The 11,701-nt window shown below is 32.9% G+C and overlaps 1 protein-coding gene and 1 long non-coding RNA gene across 2 annotated transcripts in view; one reads left to right on the forward strand and one right to left on the reverse strand.

Annotated features, from left to right (window-relative positions):
- The first annotated feature begins 4,869 nt into the window (after positions 1–4,869).
- On the forward strand, positions 4,870–6,561 carry LOC112092490. The gene is made up of 3 exons (XR_002902618.1): positions 4,870–5,286; positions 5,863–5,931; positions 6,297–6,561. It is a non-coding gene; the product is annotated as an uncharacterized LOC112092490 (long non-coding RNA).
- A 3,024-nt stretch (positions 6,562–9,585) lies between these two features.
- Positions 9,586–11,701, reverse strand: part of LOC21394905 (rop guanine nucleotide exchange factor 1) — a 3,828-nt gene continuing 1,712 nt past the window's right edge. The window contains exons 4-6 of the mRNA XM_024168778.1: positions 11,585–11,701; positions 10,797–11,150; positions 9,586–10,287 (exon numbers count right to left, since the gene is read on the reverse strand). Of these exons, the coding sequence (XP_024024546.1) occupies positions 9,910–10,287; positions 10,797–11,150; positions 11,585–11,701 (849 nt within the window). The 3' untranslated portion in view covers positions 9,586–9,909. The remainder of the gene's footprint in view (positions 10,288–10,796; positions 11,151–11,584) is intronic.

The raw sequence follows: 11,701 nt of genomic DNA on the forward strand, positions 1-11,701 counted from the left end.
AATTTACGTGTATTTTTTTATGAGAGAGACCACTGTAATGAATTATGAATCATGATTCAAATCATAGTTTGAATTCTCAAACCAAACGTCCTCCCAGGACAATGCTATTAAACACATAAATAGAATACACATTTTATTAGCGGTGATCCTTAACACCAGCAGTACTTATAAATATTTTTCATATGAAATCATTTATTTTGGCTCCTTTACAAAACAATATATTTCAATTGGTCTTAAGTACTGTTTTAATTTCTTATATCAAAAAGAACGATTTACTAATCGCGAAGTACGAATTCATTTAGGCAGTCAATAAAAATAATTTAAAATACCTATCTATGAACTCAATAAAAATAAATAATAGGAATATATATGTAGGTAAAGTCTTAAGTACAATTGTCAGCACTATGAGCTCCACCATAAGATCCTGCATCGCATCTAGATTGTGTTACATAGTGATTCCACCAAGTTTACCTCGAGCATTGACGAAGTTTTTTCAGCATCGTAATATTACTAGGGGCTCACATCTTCATTCGACACATCAGATTCATCTCGTGCATACACTTGCCAACATATAGCTCTCAACTCTGATACCACTTGTTAGCACCATAGGTTCTACCATAAGAAAATGGGGTTCCAACTTATGCTATGTTTAGTAGGATGGAAAGAAAATAGGGAGAAATGATAAGTAAAATACCTAGGTGAATTAAGTAAAATGGTAGAATTATGATTTTGTCTCATGTTATTTGGTAGAAGAGAAAGAAAAGTGAAAAGAAAATGTCAAATCTAAGACATTTTACAATAATACTCCAATATAAATAAAAATATAATGAATGGTCAATGTTAAAATTGTTATTTTACATTTTATTTATTTGTCAAACTTTTTCCCGCATCTTTTTTTCTCAAAGTTTGGATGATTAAAAACTAATTGGCCCCACAGATTTTCATTTTCCTTCATTCCTCGTTTCCTCTTTACCAAATAACCTAAAATTTGATTTTCCTCTTCAAAATTCTTCCTTTATTTTCTTTACTTTCTTTTTTCCACCCTACCAACACACAATGTAAAAAATTAACCTAGTGAGCAGAGTAGCACACTCACTTATAAATCCATCATAGCTCCTATTTGTTGCCAACATGAGACTTTATTCACACCTCTAACACCAACATTTATATTAGTCCGACCAATGTAACTTTGTTTTTTTGTATGTATCTGAAATATCATTCGTTCATACATACAACTTTTTTCATATATCCACGCAATACTTAATGTTACATGTGTTGAATTATATTTGGGATCCTTATATTTTTTAAATGTTACACTAAAATAATTTAAGCGTTACACATACGCATAATGCTAAATGAATATTAAAAAATTCCTATATATATGTGGGAGTTAAAATAATTCATATATATATATATAAATATATAACAATACATAAAAGAACTAAATTTCTTTTTTATGTGATAGCCTCTCCAATTAGTTCCTTTTTTATTTTTTCATCTTCATTTTTTTGTGGATATTTTTTACATTTTAATTTTGTTGTATGTTTTTTAAAATATCCAATCAGCTCCTTTTTTTCATCTTTATTTTTTTGAATTTTTTTACCTTTTTATTTTTTTTTTGTGTTTTTTAAATTATGATGTTCCTTCCTCTACTTCTATAAGAGTGATTTTTCACATGTGTTATTATTTTATTTTTGATTGGTTAAAATAATTTTCTTTAGAGGTACCTTACTTAATTTTTTCGTCAATTGTCACCTTTACACATATTTCTTTTTAAATAAATGTTAAAATCCTTAAATAGTTATATAAATGAATTTCTCATTATTCGGTAAATAATAAACTCTTCCAGTGTCTTCAATATGGTAATACGTGCGGAGCACGTTAAAAAACTAGTATATATATACACGCTCAAAAAAACAATCTTTGAGTATTCTCTCTCTTTTCTTCTCTCGACTTTTCCCCTCCCTCAGGGTTTCGTCTTTGTCTTTGAACGCCACATCTCTTTCGTTTGAGAGGGCCGGAGTCCAACGTCACCTTTGGGTGGGTCACCAGATTCCCGACCCTAGTAGGTGGGTTTTAGGCGTGCGGAGGATTGGATGAAGATGGGTTTTGAGTGCGAATCTATGTTTGTTTTGGTGTTAGGTCTTTGTGCAGTTAGAGGGGATGGAGGTCGTGCTTTCATCCGCCATTTAGGGGATCGTCAGAACCCAGTTGGGCCAGCATCTTAGAGGCTTTGGTCCTCTCGGCATAGTGGTGTTTCTAGTGAGACGCGTGGTTTGGTGGGTCTCGACGTTGTTTGCTTCCCTCTTGCTGGTGGTTTGGAAGTTCGTCTAGAGCTTTTTCCTTTTTTGACAGTGCGTCTATATCTTTTCCTCTTGGATTTAGAAGCTATCTTATCATTGGAATCCTCTTCTGTGCAGTTCAAGACCTTTTCAGTTAGTTTTTGTTTTGTTCAAATAAGAGTGATGTTGCTTTTGTCATTTCTATGTATTTGTGTGTTTTTAGAGTGTTTGTTGTCTTGTTATGAAATAACAAAGGTGGTCTCCCCACTCTTTGATTTGGGTTGTGTGTCTAGTCCGCTAGATTTGTTTCCATGCGGTGTTGTTGGTGGCCTTAGCGCTTTAGGTTTCTAGATATCGGTCGATCGGGTTTTTCCATCAACTGTAGTGGTCTTGTTGAAAGAGTCTTATTTGTGCTCGATATTTAGTGTGCCTATGACTCGGTGCACAATTATGTCCCTTAAGCATTTTATTCGAATTTATTGGTGGGTCTGGTTGATGTTTGGGGTCAAGGCTCTTTATGTTTTAGGGTCGTTTAATTTGTACCCGTAGATGTATTTGTTGGTTTTGAAAACAATTTTCTATGCAGAAGCGTATATCTAGCGGATTGTGTATAACAAAAATTTTAATAAACATTTAAGATACTCTATAGAATACATTAATTTATGCACGAATAAATAAATTAAATTAATTTACGAATAAATTTACCTAGCGAACGATTAGGTCGATAACTTGAGTTCTTTAACCATGAACATTCCTAACTCCAAACTTGTTTAGAATACTCGAATCTTTCTTATCAATTTCTTGAATCTATGAAGACGTATGTGTATACCTAAAATAAAATAGAATTAGCACTTAAACATTTAAATTTTGTACGAACACTAGGCCTCGTTCACTTCGCAGATTCGAGTTTTCAATTCGAGCTGAGATGTAACATTTTCTGAGAGCTTTTCACTGTAGCAGAAAAAAATTCAATGTGACATTTACTAAGAGCTTTTTACTATAAAAACTTAGAACTAAAAATTTGAATCGGTAAAATAAAACGAGGCCTAATAATATTTGAGTTGTTTATCCTTAAATTAGCAATTGTATTTCTTTATTTTGAAATGCCATTTCTCTTAATATATATATATATACACACACACACACATATACATACACGCTCAAAAAAGAGTCAAAAAGTAGGTGTAACGATCGGCAACTACATTAAATTCGTCGTCGTCAAAAAATCAGAAAGAGAATATAATTTAACAGCAATCCAAACATTGGCGTGTTCTCTAAGGCCCGTTCATTTCGTCGATTCGAGTTTAAAATTCGAGTTTTGTTACAGTAAAAAGCTCTCAGAAATAATCATATCTAATTTTTTTGCTACAGTAAAAAGCTCTCACATAAAATCACATCTCAACTCGAATTATAAACTCGAATCAGCGAAGTGAACGGACCCTAAATTAAACCGTCACAAAAAAGAGAGGAAAAAAAAAGAAAAAGAAAATTGCCCACTAATTGAACGGTTCCTGTTAATTTTATGTGTCTTAGAGCCCATTTAGTTGAAAAATTTGTTCTCTAATTTGAATAATGATTCATAATTTATTATAATATTTTTTATTATAAAAAATACACATATATAAAAAATAATTATAATCTTATAATTTTAATTTATAAACTAAACGGGTTCTAATTTATTTCCGTTGTAGTCCACTCTACCGTCCAGATGGTCCTCATAGTCGTAATTATAAATGTTAGTTCTCTGAAAAGAAAACAAAAAAAGAAACTGATTAAAGCCACTTTAATCTGCAACTGAATAATTTCTCTCGAGTTTTGTCATTTTTGGACCAGTAAGCAAGATTTAAGTAATGATATACAGTAACAAATTCTAATTTTTTCTGTTACAGGAAAAAGCTCTAAAAAAATATTACATCTCAATTAAAATTGAAAACTTAAATTTACGAAGTGAACAAAATTTTTTGTTAATTTAAATTTTTAATTTAATTTAAAATATAATTTTATATAAATTTTTTTTATTATAATAAAAAAATTAAATATGATTATTTTTAAAATTTTTTTACTGTAATAATTTTTAAAATTTAAATTTAAATCAGTTAAATAAATAGTATTAAGTAACTAACCTTTTTCTTCGGCTGTTATTATTATATAATAGTCTCCTTCTAGAGAGAGTGATGTGTGTGGGTAGTGTGGGCTTTGGGCATCAGAAACGAGGGGGTGAAAAGGGATGGAAGAGGAAGAGGAGGAAAAGAAAAGTGATGAAATTTGGAGGGGTTTTTTTCATCAGAAACGAGGGAAAGGAGTGGTCAGAATAACTATGATGATCCTTTCTCTACTAACCCTAGCTATATATGAGAATATTAACTATCCAATAATCCAATCTTATCTTATTATTATTTGATTGATTCTCACACTGCTGAAGAAATACCCACCCAAACAAGCCTCTCCTACACTTTCCTGTCAATTTATTATTAATCAATTACACCCCTCAAGTTCAATACCCCCCCTCTCTCTCTCTCTCTCTCTCTCTCTCTCTCTCTCTCATTTATAACTCTAAAATAACCTCTCCTTCGCATATCTTCTCTTCTTAAGAAATATTAAAGAGAACCCATCTTCCCCATCTCTCCAATCTCTCCCTAGATTTTTATTGCTTTCTATATACATCTTTTTGGTGTAGTGGTTTTGGGTTTGTGTTTTTCTGGGCAAGCGGTGACTACGAAGGAAAACTTGATAGATGTTGGTCTTATTGTTTTCATGTGGGTTTAATAAAGGGTTTCTCGCAGAGTTTATTGGCATTCTGTCCACCTCCTATTCATAAAGTATGTTTATGATCTATTATTGTGTGTGTGTGTATATATGTATATATGTATATATATATGGAGGTGGGCATACTGCCAACTGAGTTCTGTTGGTTTCTCTTTGTAAAACCCTCGTGATATCTTCCGTTACATATTGCTTGCTTTATGCACTGCCTCCCATCTTCCTCATAAAGCTCATTAAATAGGTAACAACCTTATATCCATATCCTCTCTCTCTCTCTCTCTCTCTCTCTCTCTCTCTCTCCTTTCTCTCTATCTCTCTCTCTGTATATGTTTATGCTGTTTCTTGATATTAAATATGATCATTTGATAGAAGCGTTTTTTATACTTTAGATTTTTTTTTCCTGTCTTGGCTAGCTATTAGATTATTATCCCCAAAAACTTTATTATTATTTCTGTTGAGAAGAGAAATTTTGATGAATACGTAGTTTTGATTTTCTTTTTATTGTTTTTCCTTCATATGGCCTTTCGCAGTTCTCTAGGGCTTTAGGCAATATCGCTAACAAGTACAATATTTGTTTGTATTAGGTCATGATCTGTTTGATCTTCTTCTTCCATTGGTCTGCTACTTTAAGAACAACCCTAACTTTCTCTTCTTTCCTCTTTTTCAATTATTTATTTCTAAAATGTTCCTTACCAGAAGTACTACTGTACCAAAAGAAGATTATTTTTTACTTCTTTATAGGCAAAACAGTCCATTTTCTTTGATTAGGGTTTCAGAAGTACTACTATACATCTCGTGTGATCTTCTCATATTCTAGGTCAGGAGACAAAGTACCGAAAGAGATGAAGAAGAAACCAATATTCAACTGTGCATTTTACAGGGACAGGTGGGGTAAGATTCATGAGAAAAGGCAGGGTTTTTTTTGTTTTGTTTTGTTGTTGTTGTCAGAGAGGCTCTTATGGTTTGGCTTCTTGAATTTGAACTTCGCCTCTGAAAAAAAAGATGCTCTTTAATTTGTTTGCGCTCGCTTGTTATTATATATAAAATGTTAAATCATGATGATTACTATCAGATTATGACAATAAAAAAGGAGTGATTCTAGTATTAATAATCATGGCTTCATGCATGCCTGCTATCTTTATTTTGATTGTCGGTCATTGATTTGCTTTTGAAGTTTCTCTAACCATCATTTGGTAGTGTTGTTTAATTTGATTTATTATTATTAATTTTTAATCTAATTTATGGCCACAGCTCTCTATCGATGAAGGAAGAAATTAACACAATTGCAAATACCTTCCTGTACTGTCCTCAAGCCAATATACGTAGGCTCATGATTGAAGACTGACAGTCCCAATAAACAATGCCAAAAACATACATGTAACCACACGCCTTTGCAGCGCGTGGATATCCAAATTCCACCATGGTTAGAAACTTGTATAAAAGAAACTCCTTAATTACAATATTTTTTTTGGTCATTCCTTTTTTTTTTTTTTCAGCTATTTGGGTACTGCTTAGAGCGCGGTAAGTTTTCCTTCTCTTTCTGTTCATCATTGTTGCAAGATACAAGTAAAGGAAGTTACTTTATGTTTATATATAATTATAAGAAGCAAAAGTTACAATCTTCTTAATTGTTAATTTGTTTTGAAGGCAATTTGGGGTGTTTGGCTTTTCCTCTTATATTATTGGCTATAGCCGATAGAAGCACCTTTCATTGCCGCCGCTCCCGCTCCTCTCCTCGCTGCTCTCTAATTAAAGCCCCCTTTGACTTGCCAGTTTTACTTGAGTCAAACACGTTTTTAGTATGGTCAAATGACCTTTTTGATGCCTTTTGTTTTAGCTTTTAAAGTTCTTTGACTACCGGTACTCTTCATGACTTGTGGTGCTTGACTAGAAAGTAAAGCTAGATCATACATATATGTTTTGCGATATATATATATATATGTATATGTATATATATCACGCATGTGTATATATGTTTTCAATTAGCCAGGATTTGTTTTGACACGAAACGTTTTTAAGAAGGGTGCGTATTGAAGCAATACGACCAAAGTATCGATCTCGCATGATCATAAAGTTTCCCAGGCTGCTGTAATACTAGATATTCTTTTCCTGTGTATGAAATCAATGTATTTTCTTTTTCCTGCTGTGTGATTGAAGCGAGAATTTATTGCCCTAAATGATGTGCAATGGAAATGAGAGAAGAAACGCGGAAATCTAAACTTTTATGGTAATACCGTGGAATAAGTTTAAATTGAAAAAAAAAAACAAAAAAGGTTTTAAGCAATAATCTTGCTAGTATGGGCCAGATAGACATATGTTTTGCGTGTTGTTCTTATTGTTTGGAACGTAATAAATATCTAAGAGACAACATGAGTATAAAGTTACCTGGAGTGCATGCCTAGTTGATCACCTATGAATGGAGGATTTTAACTTTTTTAAGATATGGGTCTTGTTACTATTCCTTCTTTTTCATGTTTAATTGGTCAATAAGGTTAGAGGAGAAAAGTTTCTCTTGAAAGTTGATGATGTTAGTACACTCTGTCCCATGATAAAGAGAGTATTTTCTTTTTGAAACTGTTTATGGAGCTTCCATATTGTCATATTATCAAGCAAGGAAGAGCTTACAAATTATAACTATTCAAGAACCAAGGCCGTCTTTGCACTATTATTTTTTATATTCAGTTTTCTTTTTTCTCGCTTAGTATCTGAAGCAAGTTAGATTGGTGATTTCCTTTTTTTTGATAGAATTTCTTTTCTCTTACTCCGAAAAAAAGAGATAAATATCATTTAAAATGTATAAATCTTGAATTTTTATCTTTTATCCTGAATTAATTTAATTAATACTTTTAGTGAAAGAATTATAGTAATTAAAATGGTATTAATTAAGAGTAAAAGGTAAAAATTTTAGAATCATGCATTTAAAAGATGGTTTTGCATTCACTAATTTTAGTACGTTTATTTTATAGAATTGAGTTTTATTACGATAAGAAGTTCTTAGAAAGTTAAATTTAATTTTTTTATTATAGTAAAAAATTTTCATATAAAATTATATTTTAATTTAAATTAAAAATTAAATAAGAGAACTAAATGGGTTAAAATTCTAAACTTATCTTTACTTACACTTGGTGCTATAATTTATCCGCCCAAGAAAGCTGGACAAGTAATTTGACTTCATGGAACCTCCGTACGCCCAAATTCTTGAGATGCTCCTCATGGCATTTCATGCTTGTCCAAACCGAATACGAGAGTTGAGAAGTTGGGTTGATTTTGAAAAAAGAAAAAGAAAAAATTTCAGAGCCCGTGTCCTAATAATGCATATAGCATATTTAAGTGACTAAAGCGACTCTCAATAAAAATCGTTCACACCAACATTTTTTAAGTTTATAAGATTTTGGTTCAATCTAGTTTAGGGCAATTTTTAAAAACACTTTTTGAAAAAAGCTCCTTTTTATTTTTACCTTTTGATATTATTCTATATATATTTTACCTTTTAGACTAAAATTAGTCAACGAGTAGGGTTTTAAAAATAATATTTTTAATAAGTTAAGGTCTCGTTCATTTCGTTGATTCGAGTTTTGTTACAGTAAAAAACTCTCACAAACAATCACATCTAACTTTTTTGCTACAGTAAAAAGTTCTCACATAAAATCACATCTCAACTCGAATTAAAAACTCGAATCAGCGAACTAAACGGGCCCTAAGTACTTAAAAAGAGATAAAATTTGTAATTTTCTTTCTAGAGTCTACGAAGATTCAAATGATTAAGCCCACTCTCCTACATTGTTAAGTCAATGCAAACTTTTAGACCCAGTGATGCTTTCGGAAAAAGTAGATTATGAATGGTATTTGAGGTTTTTCGCCTGAAGATTTAGGACCTATTTAGTTCATTGATTCGAGTTGAGATGTGATTTTATCTGAGAATTTTTTTACTGTAGTAGAAAAGTTAGATGTGACTGTTTCTGAGAGTTTTTTACTGTAACAAAACTCAAATTCTAAATTCGAATCGGTGAAATGCACGATGCCTAATGAACAACAATTTTGATGTTGATAAATAATTGATTGTAAGATTACTAACAAATAATCTTAAGTTTTGTTTAAATAAATATACAAATGATTCGTCCAGTCACCAATTGATGACATTCGATCGACTGGAGAATATGATTATGAGCAAAGAGAAAAGGCTCTGCCTTCGGTTAAGTTGTGTTATGTGATGATAAACTGAAAGTATGCGGTTTCTATTACTTTGTATTTAATCTGCTTTCCCCTAGGAAGTCGCTTATAAGCAATTGACAACATTCATGGCTTTGCCTAGATATTGTCTCAAACAATTTTGAAACTGTCGCGATTGGCAACAAAAATTGACCAAAGGCGATGTTGATTATAGATTCTTAAACAAGAGCATAGTGAGCAATGAACTATTGTGGCCTGTGGGCTTGTGGGGGGGTTTACTTTTTCTTGCTGAAAGTTTCTTGTTGATTTTTCCAAAGCAGCTAAAAAGCGAATAAGAATCATGAGAAATGGAAAGGCTACAGTTTGGGTGAAATTTTGTAAGCGGTTTTATCATGAAGAGTGTCACCAAGGCATAACACCTTCTTTTGTTCTTCTTTCTAATCTCTGTGAAAAATCTCAGTGACGAGCTCAAATGGCTATTAACGCCCAAATTCAAGTTGACATATAAGTTTAGCCTAATGAAATAGAAGTTGAACAAACCAGAAATGGACATCATAATTCTCAAATAAAAGAGCAACACGGAATATTTTACCTTATTCTAAGTTCTAACTTGCTTACACTCCGTAACCGAACCATCTGTTTTCTCTTATGGCAGAAAAAGTTGGTTAAGTAGTGGTATAAAGGCTAGCAAATATCATTTTGAATCATCGGAAAATTTTTCAAACTTTTCCTCCTCTGTCTCACTTGTGGTAGTCCTCTTCACCAAACGATGCGTCATTTCGCTGGGGCTTCCACGGCCACCAATCTGATTACGACTATGTAACGATGTTGCCTTAATCTGAGAGGCAGAAGACACATGTTGAACCGATAAAGGACTGTGTGATATCCTCTTCTGCTTAGGAAGACCAGTACTGCCAAATCTTCCATGATCTTGTAAACACATTGAATCCGCAGCTGCACGTCGTTTAGTCGCGTCGTTTACGTATAAAAGATCATCAATCCTCGCCATTAGGTTGAAGGCCAAGCTTTCCAACACCCTAGAATAGCTTTCAAGTATTGAGTGCCCCACATCCTGTAAAAGAAAAGAAATTAGAGTCCTCACGAAAACGTTCCTCAACATGTCAACAAGCATATTCTTTCCAATAAGTTGCGGCTCCGCTACGTAATTTACTAAATTGTCACTCTTTTAGGTCCTCGACTGTTAAAATGTGTCGCATGAATCTCTAAATTAACAAAAAAAAAAGTGCATGTGGTTGGATACTTTGTGAGAACCGACATACAATGGTTTTGGTAGAAAAGTAATAATACTTACGACACGTTTGGTTGGTGGATTCGTGTCATGGTTCGGATCATTGTTTGTGGCTCACCACAGTGTTTTCTCTCACAAAAAATACACGTAAATTGAGAATGGTTCTGAATCATGATTCTAAATGTTAAATTTCAGAGATTTTTTTTACTTGGTACAATGTTTTTGTTACTTCAGAGACAACAAAACACTTGTGATAGGTTAATGACTTGAGCCGTAATTTTCCCAATTCTTTCAGTTGTACTAAACACTAGACTTTGTTAATGGCTAGATACCTTGTTGTACTGAATCTTGGTCATGTCCAGAGTGGTCTGTGGGAGGCCAGGGAAGCGCATCTTCAAATTCCGCAAGAGCGTCTCGGCCCGATTGGCTAGAAGCTGATTTCTCTCAAAGTCACTAGCAAGACCCTTAACTTTTCCACCCCAAGATGTCTTTCGCGACTTTGAGAGCGTTAGATGTCTTTTCAAGCATTTCTGCTTCCAAATGTGTATGGCAGCCTCAATCCTGTTTGCTATCTCAAGGGTGTTGTAGACTGATGAGAGGTCTAAGTAATCGAGAAGACATTCTGGGGAGAACTTATCAGCAGTCATGTAACGGTAAATGATCTCCCCTAAACAAGCCTTTCCACTCTAAACAATTCACCCAAAAAAAAAAAAAGTGATGCCACAATGAGAAATTTGAAGATGAAAGAAGTCGCAAAATTCTCCTATTGGGTCTAAGTTGGACCTTATATTCTTAAAGCTTAGAAAAATATCTCTTCATGTCGTCAATTTCTATAAAATCTCTCTCTTCTAACACGTTATAATGGAATTAATGTCATACGACTAGATAAGATGCCAAGTTTATCTTGACAAACCTTTTTCTTCACTGACTATAGCTAACTTTATTTGAAGGCAATTATCATATCTAATCTAATTTTCTTTAAAACTCCTATAAGAATATAAGATTGAGCATTGTGTTTTACTTTTAACCCAAGGAATAACGGCCGTATAAGAAAATACATGAAAAATAGTCCATTGAAATTAACGAAACAGAGCAGGATGTTTTGCACATAGCCACATACCTTGGGCAAGTTCTGTAAGTAAACATTTGGAATTTCCATCTCAGCAAGCACATTGCCATTGATTGCCATGGCAGCCTTGAGGATCTGATTTGTACATTCCCTACACTGTTGTAGTCT

This window comes from Morus notabilis, unplaced genomic scaffold (assembly GCF_000414095.1).
Source record: "Morus notabilis unplaced genomic scaffold, ASM41409v2 Scaffold453, whole genome shotgun sequence".
In the NCBI taxonomy this organism is placed as follows: domain Eukaryota; kingdom Viridiplantae; phylum Streptophyta; class Magnoliopsida; order Rosales; family Moraceae; genus Morus; species Morus notabilis.